The 18,882-nt window shown below is 41.6% G+C and overlaps 1 protein-coding gene across 4 annotated transcripts in view; it reads right to left on the bottom strand.

Annotated features, from left to right (window-relative positions):
• Positions 1 to 18,882, bottom strand: part of LOC144600206 (protocadherin gamma-A11-like) — a 220,562-nt gene that overhangs the window by 183,492 nt on the left and 18,188 nt on the right. For 2 of the 4 annotated variants that reach the window (XM_078411695.1, XM_078411701.1), the window contains exon 1: positions 8,343 to 10,925. The exons of the other annotated variants lie outside the window; for them this stretch is intronic. In XM_078411695.1, the coding sequence (XP_078267821.1) occupies positions 8,343 to 10,823 (2,481 nt within the window). In that variant the 5' untranslated portion in view covers positions 10,824 to 10,925. Of the gene's footprint in view, positions 1 to 8,342; positions 10,926 to 18,882 lie in introns of those variants that run through there. 4 annotated transcript variants of the gene reach the window in all.

Below are 18,882 nucleotides of genomic sequence, written 5' to 3'. Positions count from 1 at the left end.
ACTTTGCATCATCTTTTCATTATCGAGATTTCAAATCCAATAGTCAAGAGATTTATGATCTAATCGCAAACGTTAAAGTTCAATTTGGTTCTACGCATTGCTGCATCTCACATGCAATAGCGCACCGACGGTAACAAGAGCAATAGTCAATAGTCAATAGTCAATTTATTTGTCACATACACATAAATGTGCAGTGAAATGAAAGATTACCCACAGTCCAACAATAAGACCAATAAAAATAAGCAAGAAAAATAAGCAAGAAACATCCATCACAGTGAGTCTCCTCCAGTCACCTTCTCACTGTGACGGAAGGCCAGAATGTCTTTTCTCTTCAGCACCAACCAGATCCCCAAACTTTATACACATGAACACCATGGTCTCATCATACTTCACCCACGTCTTCATTTACTTATGTTTCAGCTCACGAGTACTCATTTCACACAGAGAGATTATGCAAAAAACATTCGTGACAGTGGAATTTCAGAAAGAAAGAAAGAAAGAAAGAAAGAAAGTAAATAAATAAATGAACGGATGAACAGATAAATAAATAAATAAATAAATAAATAGATAAATAAATAAATAAATAAACAGATAAACAGACAAACAGACAAACAAACAAATAAATAAATAGATAGACAGATAGACAGACAGATAGATAGATAGATAGATAGATAGATAGATAGATAGATAGATAGATAGATAGATAGATAGATAGATAGATAGATAGATAGATAGATAGATAGATAGATAGATAGATAGATAGATAGATAGATAGATAGATAGATAGATAAATAAATAGATGAATGAATAAATAGATAAATAAGTAAATTAATTTGGGAAGAAGGAGGGGAGGAAGGAAGGAAGGAACAAAGGAGGGGAGGGAGGGAGGGAGGGAGGGAGGGAGGAAGGGATGGATGGAGGAAGGAAGGAAGGAAGGAAGGAAGGAATGAAGGAAGGAAGGAAGGAAGGAAGGAAGGAAGGAAGGAAGGAAGGAAGGAAGGAAGGAAGGAAGGAAGGAAGGAAGGAAGGAAGGAAGGAAGGAAGGAAGGAAGGAAGGAAGGAAGGAAGGAAGGAAGGAAGGAAGGAAGGAAGGAAGGAAGGAAGGAAGGAAGGAAGGAAGGAAGGAAGGAAGGGAGGGAGGGAGGGAGGGAGGGAGGAAGGGGGGAAGGGAGGAAGGGAGGAAGGAAGGAAGGAAGGAAGGAAGGAAGGAAGGAAGGAAGGAAGGAAGGAAGGAAGGAAGGAAGGGAGGGAGGGAGGGAGGGAGGGAGGGAGGGAGGGAGGGAGGGAGGAAGGGAGGGAGGGAGGAAGGGAGGAAGGGAGGAAGAGAGAAAGGGACAAAGGAGGGAAGGAGGGAAGGAAGGAAGGCATTTCAGAAAAAAATGGATGACATTTGCTGTTACAATGTAAAAAAGGCTGCAATCAACGCCAAGGGAGCAAAGGCCCATTAATAGCATTTTGGTAAAGAACATGTACAACAATGTATATATTTTTTACATTGAGAGAGAGATTGTCCCAGGCATTGACACATAGAACATAGACACAGAAAATAGGTGCAGGAGGAGGCCATTTGGCCATTCCAGCCTGCACCACCATTCATTGTGATCATGGCTGATCTTCCACAATCAGTAACCCGTGCCTGCCTTCTCCCCATATCCCTTGATTTAGCTAGCCCCTCTATCTGACTCTCTTAAATTTATCCAGTGAGTTGGCCTCCACTGCCTTTTGTGACAGAGAATTCCACAAATTCATAACTCCCTGGGTGAAAATGTTTTTTCTCACCTCAGTTTTAAATGGCCTCCCCTTTATTCTTGGACTCTGGCCCCTGGTTCTGGTCTTCCTCCACATTGGGAACATATTTCCTGCATCTAGCTTGTCCAGTCCTTTTATAATTTTATACGTTTCTAAAAGATCCCCTCTCATCCTTCTAAATTCCAGTGAATACAAGCCCAGTCTTTCAAATTGTTCCTCATATGACAGTCCCGCCATCCCAGGGATTAACCTTGTGAACCTACGCTGCACTGCCTCAAATGCAAGGATGTACTTCCTCAAATTAAGAGACCAAAATTGCAAAATGGGGGTCTCAACAGGCCCCCACATAACTACAAAAGGACATCTTTACTCCTATACTCAAATCCTCTTGTTATGAATGGCAACATACCGTTAGCTTTCTTCACTGCCTCCTGTACCTATATGTTTACTTTCAGTGACTGGTGTACAAGGCCACCCAGGTTTCGTTGCACTTCCCTTTTACCTAATCTGACACCATTGAGATAATAACCTGCCTCCTTGTTTTCACCGCCAAAGTGGATAACCTCACATTTATCTACATTTATACTGCATCTGCCATGCATCTGCCCATTCATTCAACCTGTTGAAGTCACCCTGCAACCTCCTAACAGCCTCTTCGCAGTTCACACTGCCACCCAGCTTTGTGTCCTCTGCAAATTATATAGTGTTACTTTTAATTCAATCATCCATAATATTAATATATATTGTAAATAGTTGTGGCTCCAGCACCGAGCCTTGCGGCACTCCACTCGCCATTGCCTGCCATTCTGAAAAGGACCCATTTCTTCCTGCTCTTTGTTTCCTGTCTGCCAACCAATTCTCTATCCATGTCATTACCCTACCCCCAATACCATGTGCTCTAATTTTGCCCACTAATCACCAGTGTGGGACCTTATCAAAGGCTTTCTGAAAGTCTATATATATTACATCCACTGGCTTTCCTTCATCCATTTTACTTGTCACATCCACAAAAAAATTCCAGAAGATTAGTCAAGCAGGATTTCCCCTTCATAAATCCATGATGACTTGGACTAATCTATTTACTGCTATCCAAATGCGCCATTATTACTTCTTTAATAATTGACTCCAGCATCTTCCCCACCACCGATGTCAGGCTAACTGGTCTATAATACCCCGTTTTCTCTCTCTCGCTCCTTTCTTGAAAAGTGGGATAACATTAGTTACCCTCCAATCCACAGGATCCGATCATGAATCTATAGAATATTGGGAAAACTTCACAGAATGCTGTGATAAGTTTCATTGAGATGCTGTTGAGGGCAAGATGATTGAAATGTTCAGCATGTTTGCCATAAGAATGATGACGGCAAGAGTACAGGGAAGATTTATGAGCATGTTGTGAGGACACGAGGACCTGAGATATTGGGAGAGTTTGGACAGAATAGAACTTTATTCTTTTGAGCACAGGAGGTGGTGCGGTGATCTTATAGAGTTGTATATACTGTAATTCACACAGAGGTTGGTGGGTATATGGAACATGCTGCCAGAGGAGGTAGTTGAGGCTGTTACTACGACATCATTTAACAGACATTTGGGCACATACGTGGGTTGGAAATGTTTAGAAGGATATCCGCCAAACCCGAGCAGGAGGGACTAGCATAAATCTGTCTTCCTGGTCTGCATAAGCAAATGGACCAAAGGACATCTGCCATATTGTATGACTCTAGGACTCTAATGGATGATAAGAATGAATATCTAGACTATTCAAATGGATTGTAGCATTGTAACATTTTCCGTTTATTTAGAACTGCTCGAAGAGTCACTAAAATAATATGCTCTAATCTGTGATCGTGGCTTGAATTGATTGCAGTCTAACTTAAACGTGGATTGCTATTTCCTAGATTATCTCTACTTCCCTTCTTCAGCAAAGGAACAATATTGGCTATTCTCCAGTCCTCTGGGACCTCGCATGTGGGTAGTGAAGATACAAGGATTTTCACCAAGCCCCTTGCGATCTCCTCTCTAGCCTCTCTCAATAACTGGAGATAAATCCCATCTGCCTCTGGGGATTTATCAACTTTAGAGCTCTTCAACAGCCCTATAACACCCCCACCTTGGTCTCAGACTGCCCTTTCATGTTATTAGTATTCTCCACACTGATCTCACTATCCTCCATGTCCTTCTCCCTGGTGAATGCAGATGTAAAGTATTCGTTGAGTCCCTCATCAACCTCCTCTGCCTGCAAGCATAAATTCCCTGCTTATCCTGCCAGATGGGATAGTTGATGTAGTTGAGACAGGTACCTTATCACCATTTAAAAGACATTTGAACAACTACATTGATAGGAAATATTTAGATATGGGCCAAACGTGGACAGATAGGGCTGACATAAATGGGGGATCTTGGTCGGTATAGGGAAGGTGGGCCAAAGGGCCTGTGTCCGTGCTGTATGACTTCAAGCTGCTATGGCACCAATTTCATCACCTCTGAGTTAAAGTCACTTTGTTTTTACTCTGGTATATAGTTTCTGAGGTGGCTGATATTGTCAACGAAGGACCCACAGGAACTGCTGCAGGTGGCGCTGGGGCGGAAAGGGTGGGTGTCTGGTTTGATAAGTGGATCGCTTCTACGGTCTTTACACTTCTCTGCGAAGTGTTCCAAAGGAATGGATAAGAAGTAGTCAGATACGCTAAAAGTCATGGCAAGTTGGGAGGATCATTTAAAAAAAATCTGTAATGAACTGAATTTACTGGCTAGAATGAATACCAACTAAATGCGCATTCACAGCTCTCTGTATTTCTCGCATTTGCATCCCAGGAAATAGTACCGGCTCTGCACAATTATTGATAGATACGAGCTAACCAAACCCTGATCTTATGAAATCGGTCAGAGGAGGACAGCAGAAGGAGAGTGGGGATTCGTTGAGCAAGGAATCGCTCTCGGAGTTTGAGTTGTTTTTTTTTTACAGGAACGGGCCTTTTAAAATCCGGTCTGGGCTCATTTCCAACAGTTACCTTGAAGTTGGTCAGAGGAGGACAGATGAAGGAGTGCGGGGATTCAGTGAGCAATTAAATTTAACAAATTGGTAAGTTAGCTAATTAATCAACTTTATAGCAAATATAAGCAAGGCTTGATCTCAAGGAGCGGCCTTGTTGAGAAAAGTGCAAGTCTTCGGCTCGAGAGTCTTTGGCGAGGAGGCTGAGGGAGGAGGCCACGCCAAAAGTTGGAGAGGGTGAGATGATACAAGGAAATGACAGGTAAGCTGATTCAGTGTGCTGTTTGCAGGATGTGGGAGGTCAGGGACACCGTTGGTGCTTCTGGCTGCACCGAATGTGGTAAGTGTGTCCAGGTTCTGCTCCTGAAGGACTGTGTTGGGGAACTAGAGAGCCAATTGGATGACTTCAGGATCATCCGAGAAAATGAGTCGTTCCTGAACAAGACCTTCAGTGAGATTGTTACACCGAAAGTACAGGAAGAGAGAAGGTAGGTGACGTTGAGGAAAGGAAGGAAGCTTGGAGTACAAGAGACCCCAGGGGTTGTATCTCTGGAAAACAGGTTCACCCTCTTGGAAGCTGTCGGGACAGAAGACACTGCCAAGTCTGAGTGGCAAACAAGAATTGAGGAAATGTAAAGGTAGGAAGACACAAATGGGAGTTATCCACAGACCCCTAAACATTAGCCTGGATCTAGGGTGTAGGTTGCAGCAGGAGTTAAAATTGGCATGTAATAAAGGTAATGCCACTGTAGTTATGGGGGATTTCAATATGCAGGTGGACCGGGAAAATCAGGTTGGTTCTGGACCCCAAGAAAGGGAGTTTGTAGAGTGCCTCCAAGATAGATTCTCAGAGCAGCTTGTACAAGAGCCTAACAGAGAGAAGGCAATTTCCAATGAACCAGATTTAACAAGAGAACTCAAGGTAAAGGAACCACTTGGAGTTGGTGACCATAATATGATTAGTTTTATTCTGCAATTTGAGAGGGAGAAGGTAAAACCAGGAATGTCCGTGTTGCAGTTGAACAAAGGGGGCTACGAAGGCATGAGGGAGGAGCTGGCCAAGGTCAAATGGAAAAGGATCCTAACAGGAATGACGGTGGAACAGCAATGGCAGGAATTTCTGGGCATAATCCAGAAGATGCAGGATCATTTCATTCCAGAGAAGAAGAAAGATTCTAAGGGGAGTAAGAGGCATCCGTGGCTATCAAGGGAAGTTATAGGTGGAATAAAACTAAAAGAAAAGATGTATAAGATAGCAAAGAGTAGCAGGAAGCCAGAGGAGTTGGCAACTTTCAAAGCAGAACAGAAGATAGCAAAAATGGCAATACGAGTGAAAAGATGAGGTACGAAGCGAAGCTGGCTAAGAATATAAAGAAGGACAGTAAAAGCTTCTTTAGATATGTAAAGAGAAGAAGCTTAGTAAAGACAAATGTGGGTTATTTGATGGCACAAACGGGTGAAATTATTATACGTATCAAGGAAATGGCGGAAGATTTGAACAGGTACTTTGGACCTGTCTTCACTAAGGAAGACACAAACAATCTCCCAGATGTACTAGTGGACAGAGGATCAAGGGAGACAGAGGAATTGAAAGAGATTTGCATTAAGCAAGAAATAGTATTGGGTAGACTGATGGGACTAAAGGCTGATAAATCCCCAGGACCTGATGGTCTGCATCCCAGGGTACTCAAGGAGGTGCCTCAAAAAATCGTGGACGCATTGGTGATCATTTTTCAATGTTCAATAGATTCAGGCTCAGTTCCTGTGGATTGGAGGGCAGCTAATGTTATCCCACTTTTCAAGAAAGGAGCAAGAGAGAAAACGGACAATTATAGACCAGTTAGCTTGACATCGGTGGTGGGGAAGAAGCTGGATTCAATTATTTAAGAGGTAATAATGGCTATTTTGGAAAGCGGTAAAAGGATTGGTCCAAGTCAGTATGGATTTATGAAGGGTAAATTCTGCTTGACTAATCTGCAATTTTTTGAAGATGTGACAAGTAAAGTGGATGATAGAGAGCCCGTGGATGTAGTGTATCTAGACTTTCAGAAAGCCTTTGATATGGTCCCACACAGGAGATTGGTGAGCAAAATTAGAGCACATGATATTGGGGGTAGGGTATTGACATGGATAGAGAATTGGCAGGCAGACATGAAGCAAAGAGTAGGTATAAACGGGTCCTTTTCAGAATGGCAGGCAGTGGAGAGTGGAGTACCGCAAGGCTCGGTGTTGGGGCCTCAACTATTTACAATATATATTAACGATTTGGATAAAGCAAGTTTGCGGATGACACAAAGCTGGGTAGCAGTGTGAACTGCGAAGAGGATGTTAGGAGGTTGCAGGGTGACTTGGACAGGTTGAGTGAGTGGGCAGATGCATGGCAGATGCAGTATAATGTAGATAAATGTGAGGTTATCCACTTTGGCGGCAAAAATAAGGAGGCAGATTATTATCTCAATTATGTCAGATTAGGTAAAGGTAAAGTGCAATGCAACCTTGGTGTCATTTTACACCAGTCACTGAACGTACACGTGCAGATACAGCAGGCAGTGAAGAAAGCTAATGGCATGTTGGCCTTCATAACGAGAGTATTTGAGTACAGGAGCAAAGAAGTTCTTCTGCAGTTGTATAGGGCCTTGGTGAGGCCCATCTGGAGTATTGTGTGCAGTTTTATCTCCTAATTTGAGTAAGAACGTTTTTGCTATTGAGGCATTGCAGCGTAGGTTCACGAGGTTAATCCCAGTGGATGGAGGAACTTTTCATATTATGAAAGATTGCAAAGACTAAGCTTGTATTCAGTGAAGTTTAGAAGGATGAAAGGGGATCTTATCGAGACGTATAAAATCATTAAAGGACTAGACAAGCTAGATGCAGGAAAAATGTTCCCAATGTCAGGGGAGTCCATAACCAGGGGACACAGTCTAAGAATAAAGGGGAAGCTATTTAAAACTGAGGTGAAAAGAAACTATATCACCCAGAGAGTTGTGAATTTGTGGAATTCTATGCCACAGAAGGCAGTGGAGGCCAATTCACTGGATGAATTTAAAAGAGAGTTAGATAGAGCTCTAGGGGCTAGCTAAATCAAGGGATATGGGGAGAAGGCAGGCACAGGTTACTGATTGTAGACGATCAGCCATGATCACAATGAATGGCGGTGCTGGCTCAAAAGGCCAAATGGCCTCCTGCGCCTATTTTCTATGTTTCTTTAAGCAAGTGGCTTGCCTAACCACAAGTTTGATATGTTTCGTATAAGACTATTGCTATGTTTGAGCTAACATAATCTTGATACAAGTGTGCGCCCCTCAAGTCCAGTGAACCTGATTAATAGCCCTTAAAATACTTTATCAAGTAATTAAAATCAGCTACCTTCTGCTGTCGTAGAGAGTGTTTTGCATTACAGATAATTTGAAATAAAAGTACAAATATATTGAATTTCACAAAAACAGAATTATTTAGTGAACAAAGACTGAGGCTTTTATGCGTAGCACATCAGCAACAGAGAAGCGCAAAATCCAAAACATCTGAGTTATGATGACCGGCTATGGATTTTGATATTAAATAAAGATTATACTGTACTTTAACTAAATTATGTCATACTCACTTCGCGTGTGGATGGCCAGTTATTCTTTCGGCACGTATTTACTTCTGATGCACAATTTCCAATGCTCTTCGTGAGAGATCTAGAAATTATTGGACTAACTGGGGAAAAATACATTACTTCCATTTTTCCTGCCTCTGGCGCCGATCTAACTTTATGACGGTACGTATCTGAAAGCGATCCATTTCCACGGATTTCAAGGACATTGGCAAATAATTTGGAGTCCGGCACTAGTTGTAGATTGACATGCGCGTTATGCATTCCAACATTAGAACCTAACTCATTGATACCGCAACATTTTGCAAGATAACAACTCGCAGTGCGGCGTGGCTGTTTGTGTGCTGGGCAAATAACAATAATTAGGACTATTATAATAACGAGGAGTATGAATGTTACTGCTCCCAGAGAAATTATTATGTAAAATGCCAAGTCAGAAGACTCTTGCAAATCTCCATGGCGATCACCAAACTCTGACTGAAATTGCTCGGTTTGTTCAATTATAGCGATAGCAATTGTGCCGGTGGCAGAGAGCGCAGGGTGTCCGTTATCCTTCACCAAGATGATTAGCTTTTGTGTGGCGGCGTCTCCGTCCTTAAATCGGCGAACGCTTTTTATTTCTCCTGTCCTATGCGATACTGTGAAAAGACTTGGGTCAGTGGCATGTAAGAGCTGATAGGAAAGGCGTGCATTTTGTCCAGAATCGGCATCTGTAGCCAACACCCTGGTAACCAGAAATCCTGGATGGGAAGATCGAGGCACAGTTGCATTGTTGTGATTCTTGCTGCTAGCTGATATCTCAGGAGGATTGTCATTCTGGTCAAGGATAATCACATTTACAGTAACGTTACCAGAAGACAATGGAAATCCAGCATCCCGAGCTTGCACTTGGATCTTAAAACTTTTTAACAACTCGTAATCGAACGACCGCTGCGAATAGATCACGCCATTGCCAGAGCTGATTGAAACATACGAAGTCACTGGGTCGCCTTGAACACTACCCTCCAGAATTCTGTAAGAAATTTGGGAATTTCGTTCTGCATCTGGATCGAAGGCTGTCACAGATCCAATAGAACTGCCGGGCGAATTATTCTCAGTCACATAGATGGTGTGTGTCGGCTGTGAGAATTTGGGAGCGTTATCATTTATATCTGAAACATATACAATCATCGTCCTATTTGTAGATAGTGGAGGTGTTCCTTGATCTTTGCATGTCACAGTCAGGGCGTATTCAGGAACGATTTCCCGATCAAGCGTATCACTTACGATTAGTTTATATGAATTTTCAAGTGAGCGCTTCAATTCGAAAGGCGCGGTTGGTGAGACCTGGCAATCAGTAATGCCATTCCTATTGGAATCTCGGTCTGTGGCGCTGACTAAAGCAATCGGTGTTCCAACAGGCGTGTCCTCACTGACTGTACTCGAAGCAGCTTTCATAACCACTTCTGGCGCATTATCATTAACATCTTCGACATGCACCCGAACAATACAGTACGCGGATAATGACTGTGCCCCCGTGTCCTTAGCTTCCACGTGAATTTCATAGATACTGGTTTCTTCAAAATCTAATTTTCTCTTTACTCTAATCTCTCCCGATTTCGGATTAATGCTAAACATTTGCAGTGCCCTGTCTTCATTATAGCTACCCAAAGAATAGCTTATGTCACTGTTGGATCCTTCATCCAAATCAGTAGCATTAACTTTAATTACCAATGTACCTGGTGCAACGTCTTCCATTAAGCTAACAGAGTCCATTGGCCTTTGGAAAATGGGCGCATTATCATTCGCATCAGTAACAACGATAAATATCTGAGAAGTACCTGACCTCTCGGGTATCCCACCGTCCACAGCAGTAAGTATTAAACTGTGCGTGGAGTGCTTTTCACGGTCGAGCGACTGTTTCACCACTAATTCTGGTAATTTCCAATTGCCAAGAGTCTGTATATCTAAAGCAAAGTGATTATTTTGAGTAAGCTGGTACGTCTGAACCGAATTAGTTCCAATATCAGCGTCCTGTGCAGCCTTTAAAATGTAGTGCGTTCCAGGTGACACAGACTCCGCAATTTCCAAACGGATTTCTGTGTTCAAGAAATTGGGAGAATTGTCGTTTACGTCCAGAATTTCGACCTCCACTCGATAATGTTCCACGGGATTTTCTATTTCCAATTCCAAGGGCAGTACACAAGTAAGACTCTTGCCGCAGATCAGCTCTCGATCTATTCTTTTATTCGCAAATAAAACTCCATTCTGAAGATTTATATCCAAAACTTGTGACGGTACCTGAGAAATTATCCTTAATTTCCGGCTTGATAGTTCCTCCAGAAATAGTCCCAAATCCTTAGCGATTTCGCCGACCAATGTACCGTGCTTCAATTCTTCTGGAATGGAGTAACGAATCTGCCCGTAAACCATGTTCCAGGCACAAAGCATCAAAATGGACGGTACCGCTTTCTTTCTCAACCAGAACACTCCGACTGTATGTGCCATTTCTTCTGTAGGGATGTTACTTTCAACTCACACGATTTTCTGTGTGTTCCAATATTAATTATTACTTCTTGGATAAGTCGTATAATTTAGGAAAGAGGACGAAAACCGTAGATACCTTCTCAGGAGATAAATCTCGGTCACAAAAATAGTCAGGCTTCATCCCTCGTTGTTGGAGGATGGGTGGTGGATCTCCAGATACATTTCTCTCCCTTATTGGTAGACAGCGACACAAAGAGTCCTTGTCTATAACTACAGTGGGGTTATGATATAGCTGGGCTTTAAATCATGAGAGTTTCAGCTTCATAGCTATTTAGAAAGTAATTTAAAAGTGTGCCTGATCGAAACAAAGTCCGGTGATCAGTTAGTCCTATTTGAAATTTAAACGAATACAAATTATATTCTTTCAGCACAACTTTATTTCTGCCCCATCAATTTTTGACATTAGATACTTAGTTGTGTGTTCACATTAAAGGCTGCTCCATTATGTTTATTTTATGTATATTAAAACAGTTACGACATTTTCTTGACCTTCCCACGAGCAAGAAAATAATAATATATTCACAACAATGAGCAGGGCATTTAGAAACATAGAAACATAGAAACATGGAAAATAGGTGCAGGAGTAGGCCGTTCGGCCCTTCGAGCCTGCACCGCCATTCAATATTATCATGGCTGATCATCCAACTCAGTATCCCGTACCTGCCTTCTCTCCATACCCCCTGATCCCTTTAGCCACAAGGGCCACATCTAACTCCCTCTTAAATATAGCCAATGAACTGGCCTCAACTACCTTCTGTGGCAGAGAATTCCACAGATTCACCACTCTCTGCGTGAAAAAAACGTTCTCATCTCGGTCCTAAAAGACTTCCCCCTTATCCTTAAACGGTGACCCCTTGTTCTGGACTTCCCCAACATCGGGAACAATCTCCCTGCATCTAGCCTGTCCAACCGCTTAAGAAGTATGTAAGTTTCTATAAGATCTTCCCTCAATCTTCTAAATTCAAATTTCCTACGATAATATGCTTATATATCAATATAACAGTAAATCTATCAATCCTTCAATTATAACTTGATTATGATATAAAAATAGTCATCTAATAACAACATTAACAACGATATTAACTTTCATTGACTTAGTGTCTTTCAATGTTGCATCCAATCTAGAATTAGCTCTCCAATATTTACATGACATCTGTCCATCCAGCGTTCGGAATGCATCCACTTGCTGACAGACAATCCTATCATAATGGGATGATTGGGAATGGGTATGTGGAAGAGGATGACAGACCTCATGTTCAAAACAATTATTATCGGCCCAAACATTTTGACAGATGTTTCATTTCATTTTGCCAAAGGCATGCTTTTCATCATACAGCCCGGTCACATTAAGCTTTAGACCATGTCTTGTAATACAATTATGGCATGGATCCAAGTAAGTGTAATTATCTTAATCATTCTTTTAAAAGGAACACAAAAACCCATCGAAGAACACAGTTATAAACTATAACTCATGTTCTCACTGGGAAACAAGAGATTAAAGAGGCATTCGTCAGTTGTTGGTTAACAACAAATACACACTGAATCACGAGGGGTCAAATCATCGTCTCAGGCTTATGGCTACTCAGACTTATATGTTGACGAACAGATAATATTTGTAACCAGTACGTTCAGGGTTATGCGCTGAGCGCAAAGGAAGAGTGTCAGAACTAACATAACATCCAAATTTCATTTAATTTTCAACATAGAACAGGTAGTATTGGTTAACTAGTAATATAAATGAGGTAACTTTTAATGTCCTTGGAGCCTTTATAATATGGGACATTGGAACACGTAAACAAATCTACATCATTCCACCTCAGGTAAAGTAATAGGAACGGGAAGTTTCGTCTAAAGAAATTAAGGAATTCAGCAAACTGTACGACTAGCTCAACTTCTTTAACTTAAACATACGTATTATCGTAGGATAATGTATTGGGAAATGATAACCTAATGCAACTTTCTTGTCCAATTAACGTAGTAGTTATGGGGACGATGTCAACCCATAGAGCCAGAGGGCTCTACAGCAAGGAAACCGATCCAACATGTCCATGCTAACCAAGATGCCCATTTTATGCAGACTGAGTTTTGTTTTCCATGGAAGGGAAGAGACAGATAGGTGACCTGTTAGAGGTTTGATTATGACACATTGATAGGGGCGATAATCAGATTTTCTCCACAATGGAGATGGCGAACGTCAAATAGCTTATGTATAAAATGAAGAGTAAGAAGATCAAAGTGGAACTTCATAAATTTACCTTATACCCGGAGGGCAGATCCAATTTGGAAGACTGTCTGAGAATGGGCTGGAGGAAGGTACTCACATAATATTTTAAAAGTATTTGGTCATGCACTTGAATTACCAAGGCCCAGAAGGTTATGGAATTGATATTGTTACGTAGTTGATAATCAGATTGGGTATGGTGGAGCGAACAGCTGGTTTCTCTGCTGCGTGTCGCTATGAATTCAGCGCATGGAGTTGTTACTGATTTACTCCCATGGGCAGTGAAGGAGTGTAAAAGCAGCAGAGAATAGAATGTTGGAACAGATGGATCACACTCTGAAACCAGTGGTGCGCGTCAGAAATTTGCGTTGGGGCATGAACTATGTGCAATCTACTTTAATGGTGTTTATGAATGGACAAGGTTTACTGGTGCTTAACAGACTAAATGTGCCAATATATGTAGGTCAGTTAGTTTAGAGTACTGCAAACAGAGATGTCAAATAGATAGATTATGAGTGGATAAAAAGCTCGCAATTGTGTGCATTTTGGGAAGAATGTGAGGATATCCACTTTGGAAGGGAAACTAAATAGTTGATATGATCGATTGGCGAGAGACTATAAAATGTTACGGAGAAAAAGAAACCGAGAACACTAATAGAAAAATAGATAAACAGCGATAGAAAATAAAGTTTAGTAGCAAGTAATTAAGATAGCTAATGGAATATTGGCCGCCGTAATTACAAGCGGAGTAAAGTAAGGAAATATAATGCAACGGTCCAACGCAGTGATGACCAGCACGCATCACGTGCCACATTTAAGGAAGGCTACGATTGCATTTGTTGCAGCACAGAGAGATTCAGAGTGATGCAGAGAGAGGTTCCGTTGATTCTTGGAATAAGTGGTTGATATACGAAGAAATGTCAAGCAAGATGGCTATACTCGTTATCAGATTAAATAAATGAAAAATGGTCTTACAGAGAAGCAGATAAGACTGTGAACGGGATTTACAATTGGCTGCTTAGAAGATGTTACTCATATTTACATTATCTAAAACAAGCGGTTGGATATTATTTCAGAGCAAGTGGCCATCCATATAAGAAAGCTACTGAAAGATATTCGATCTGTTCTTTTGAATATTCTACCAGAGAGCGGAGCAGGCGGAGTCACTGGTAATGTTAAAAACGATGAGTGACATACATTTGAACTGTAAGGCGGTCAAATATTTCAGGAGGAATGTGATTTTGAGGTCAAGATTGCATCAACCATGAACTTATTGAATCGTGTACTGGGCTCCAGGAATGGAGAAGGTTGGTATCACAAAGAATTCAGATTTGCTGCCTAAGTTTCACCTTTATGCTAAAGATTGTAAGCTAGCTTCATGAGTAATGATAGCCACACAATTCCACTTTTAACTAACAAAGATGTTTTGCTCATTATGGAGGCAGTGATTTAAGATTCCACCAGCGCAGCAATTTCGCATCCTTCCTGGTTCTGTAGTAGTTATAGTAAAAGTACCACAGAGCCCTGGTTCAAATAGGTCGAGCTCCAGTAATATCTCCCTTCCACCTGTTGGACCACGACTGATTGAGATCTGTCGGCACATTCCTTGCGATTTTCAACTTAATTAGTACAATGTTCAATGATTAGCTGCATCATAACATTTGCTTTAAATATTGTTGAAAAGTGAATGGTACAAGTTTCAAGAAGTGTAATGTTCCATAATACTTTAAACAACATTTTTGACTGTGCACTGAACTTGTCAATTCCCTATAATCCAAAACCACAATCGGAATATACTGAAAGGTCCCTTCTAATGTTTGAATAAAAGTCGACATTTCACCTTATCTCCACTCCATTTCCCAACAACCGCTTTCGATCTCCGTCCCCGCTTTTTGATCCGTCTGCTGAAGGATATAGGGCACCTTTTTTCATATCACGACGACCCTCATAATATTCGTCACCTCGATTCATCTTCGCTTCTATTACAATGTAATCGTTTCCAGTTTCTCCAAATGTTCCAGTCCTAGAAAAATAATTTGCTCACTGCAATCTGCTAACCAAAGCTATACGCAATGCATGAACTCTGCCTTATCGGGAATTTGGCGAACTTTGATGTTGCTCAGTTGCAATTCTATCCAAGCTCTACCAGCTCGATTACAACACTGACATTTACAGGATATCTCAGAAAACGGGCATACTGAGATAAGTTTTCCAAAATATCGTGAAAATGCAGTGAAGATAAGGAGAAATATCGATTTCCGTTCAAACAGTATAAGGGATCTGAGAACCAGCGTCTAAAAGAATGGACAAGAAGGAAACTCTCATCACCTTTAAAACATAGTTGGATATGTTCTTGAGGCGCCGCTGCTCGCAAGGTTGCGGACCTTGTGCTGGAAGGAAGAATAGGCTGGGGTGTACTTTTTAGTGAACACTGCCTCCTTAAGACGAATACTGTAGCTTCCATCGGTATCCTAAATGTACTACCTTTCTCTTTTTGCTAGACCACGCGAAAGGCAACAAATTCTAAAGTCACTTTCAATGCTTCAACGATAAAAGGATTCATTTTCCTTGACTCAATACAATGCAACACAAGAAATAAGACAACCATTGCGGAAATACATTTTGTGCTCTGGTTTCAAAATGTGCAGGAAATTGGTAGACGCACTACATGCTTTCCCATTATTTCTGATGCGAGGTATGACAAAATGCAAATGTTTTGGACTTTCCTCAGTCCCATGATTCTCACCAATTATTGTATTCTGCAGCAGCTACTGCTCCAGTTTCAATTTTGCAAATATCGGCTTATAACATATACATAAACAAGATGGAAACAAAAATCCGGTGGGATCATCTCCCAACGAATCATTTCATTCTGCTCATGAAAGTCATGAAACTTTAACTTAAATTTTGGAGTAATTTTAATCCGAAAATCCGTTTAAAATGTCAAATTATTAACACACGAAACAAATACACGAGGAATCGGACCTGCATGAAGGTAAGTTGGTACATCCAATTTCATGGAGCGTTTTATTATACCAGTGACCAGTTATACGTTCTCTACAACACTCACCACATTCGGCGAACTGCTCCTTGTCTTTGTACTGTCCGTTGGCGCATATTTAGCGTACTTTTCAATGGTCCCATGCATCTGTGGACTGAATGGTGTGAAATATATGTCCCGCGGTTCGGGCGCCGATCGAATTTTATAACGGTATGTTTCTGAAAGGGATCCATTTCCATGAACCTCAAGTAGACTGGGAAGGAAGTGAGAATCCGGCACGATTTGCAGGTTCACATTCGAATGCCTATATTCCAATTCTCTTCTGCAGCAACTGTCTGCTAAAGTGCAGGCATACCCAGATGCAGAATGGCTGCCCATTGGGCAAATGACCACAACAAGTACAATTATCACCACTAAAAGAACAAACGATGTTGCTCCTAGTGTAATTATTATATATAATGATAATTTCTGCGTGTCTTCTAAGTCGCCACGCGCTTCATTCAAGTCCAGCAAACCCTCCGTGTGTTCCTCAACTATGGTCAAAGTAACGATGGTGGTAGCAGAGAGAGCGGGATAGCCCATATCTTTCACCTGGATAATCAGCCTTTGTGTGGTGTCGTCGCTATCTTTAAAGCGTCGAGCAGTTCTTACTTCTCCTGAGTCATATGAAACTATAAAGAGACCCGGGTCACTGAATTGCATGAGTTGATAAGACAGTTGGGCATTCTTACCAGAATCTGCGTCAGAAGCAACGACCTTTGTTACCATGTATCCCGGGTCTGCTGAACGAGGCACAGGCAGACTGCTGTTGCTTTTTATTGCATTTGATGTTATCATGGGTGGATTGTCGTTCTGATCCAGGACAATCACTTTCACAGCAACGTCACTGGAAAGTGACGTTAATCCGGCATCTTGAGCCCGAATATGAAACTGAAAACCTTTAATTTGTTCATAATCGAAAGGAGTTTTCGAGTAGATGCTGCCATTATTTGAGTTGATATGGAGATAGAAAGTCACAGGCACTGACTGTACCCGGTTCACCAAAATAGAGTAAGAAAGCTGTGAATTTCGGTCAATATCAAGATCCAAAGCTGTTACTGATCCAATGTAGCTGCCGGGCTCATTATTTTCCGCCACATAGACCGTGTACGAAGGCTGCGTAAAGCGCGGTGCGTTATCATTAATATCTGAGATATTTACCACAATTGTCCGGGAGGTAGATAACGGTGGGATCCCACGGTCTTTGCAAGTTACTGTAATCTTATGTTGAGGGTGGCTTTCTCGGTCGAGTGCTGCATTTGTAACTAGTCTGTATGAATTACTGAAGGAAGATTTGAGGTCAAAGTGTAGGTTGGGTGAGATGGAACAGTCGATGTGTCCATTTTCATTGGAATCCCTGTCTGCCACGCCGATGAAGGCGATTAAAGTTCCCGTTGGAACATTCTCACTGATTGTACCGGAAAGAGAATTTAGAGTTAAATCAGGAGCGTTGTCATTCACATCTCTGATCTCCACTCGCACGCTGCAGTGTGTGGATAGCGACTGCACACTTTTGTCCTTAGCTTCCACATAAATCTGATAAACACTGGCTTCTTCAAAATCCATGACTCCTTTAGTATGGATGTCTCCTGATTTTGGTTTAATCGTAAATATTTCAGTTATTCTTGGTTCGTTGTAACTGCTGAAAGAATAAATGACCTCGCCATTTCTACCCTCGTCTAAATCAGTGGCGTTAAGCTTAATAACTAACGAATTCAATGGCACGTTCTCGCTTAGACTAACACTGTACACCGATTTCCCGAAAACCGGTGTGTTGTCATTCACATCCAGGACAACAATATTTACGTGAGCAGTACCTGACCTTACAGGAGTACCGCCGTCAAGAGCGGTAAGTAATAAATTGTACATTGGTTGTTTTTCTCGGTCGAGAATATTCTGCAACACCAGTTCGGGTAATTTCCACTTGCCAACATTCTGCACATCTAACGTAAAATGATCATTTGCAGCGAGCTTGTAAATATGAACAGAATTATTTCTCCCGTCCAGATCGTGCGCACCCTCTAACAGAAAACGTGCATCTGGCATCGTGTTTTCTAAAATTTCCAATCGAATTTCACTCTTCGGAAAATTCGGAGAATTATCGTTTATATCCAATATCTCAACTTCCACACGGTACTGCTCCACAGGATTTTCAACCACCGCTTCCACGAGCAATACACAGTCATCGCTGTGACCACACAGCTGTTCCCTGTCGATTCTTGCACTTACAAATAAAATTCCATTCTTATTATTTACATCCAAATATTGTTTTGATGCAGCTGATATAATTCTGAATTTACGGTTTGATAGCTCCTTTATGCTCAAACCCAAATCTTTGCCGACTGCTCCGACGAAGGCACCTCGTTCCAGTTCTTCTGGAATGGTGTAGCGAATCTGCCCGGAAACCAGATTCCACACACAAAGCAGAAAGATGATTGATATCGCCGACTTTCCATGCGCGCGGAAAACGCTCCTTTGTGCCATTACTTCTGTGGGGTGGATCACAAATACCTTAGCAATGTCCCTTCTTGATAGCATCCCGCACCACATCCGAACCAATTCCTTCAATGTGTTGAATAAGTTGAAGTCTGATCGGTTGAAGAGATGGTCCGCTGCGTTCGTACACACGCCGCCATTATTCAGCTTCCTTTCTCGTATATTGGGGGATGGGCGGTGGATCACTAGCTGGTTTTCACCTCCTTATTGGTAGACAGCGACACAAAGAGTCTCAGCCTATAATTGCACTGAGAATGTGGATA

Source organism: Rhinoraja longicauda, chromosome 14 (assembly GCF_053455715.1).
Source record: "Rhinoraja longicauda isolate Sanriku21f chromosome 14, sRhiLon1.1, whole genome shotgun sequence".
Taxonomy (NCBI): domain Eukaryota; kingdom Metazoa; phylum Chordata; class Chondrichthyes; order Rajiformes; family Arhynchobatidae; genus Rhinoraja; species Rhinoraja longicauda.
This window is presented reverse-complemented; position numbering and strand designations above follow the sequence as displayed.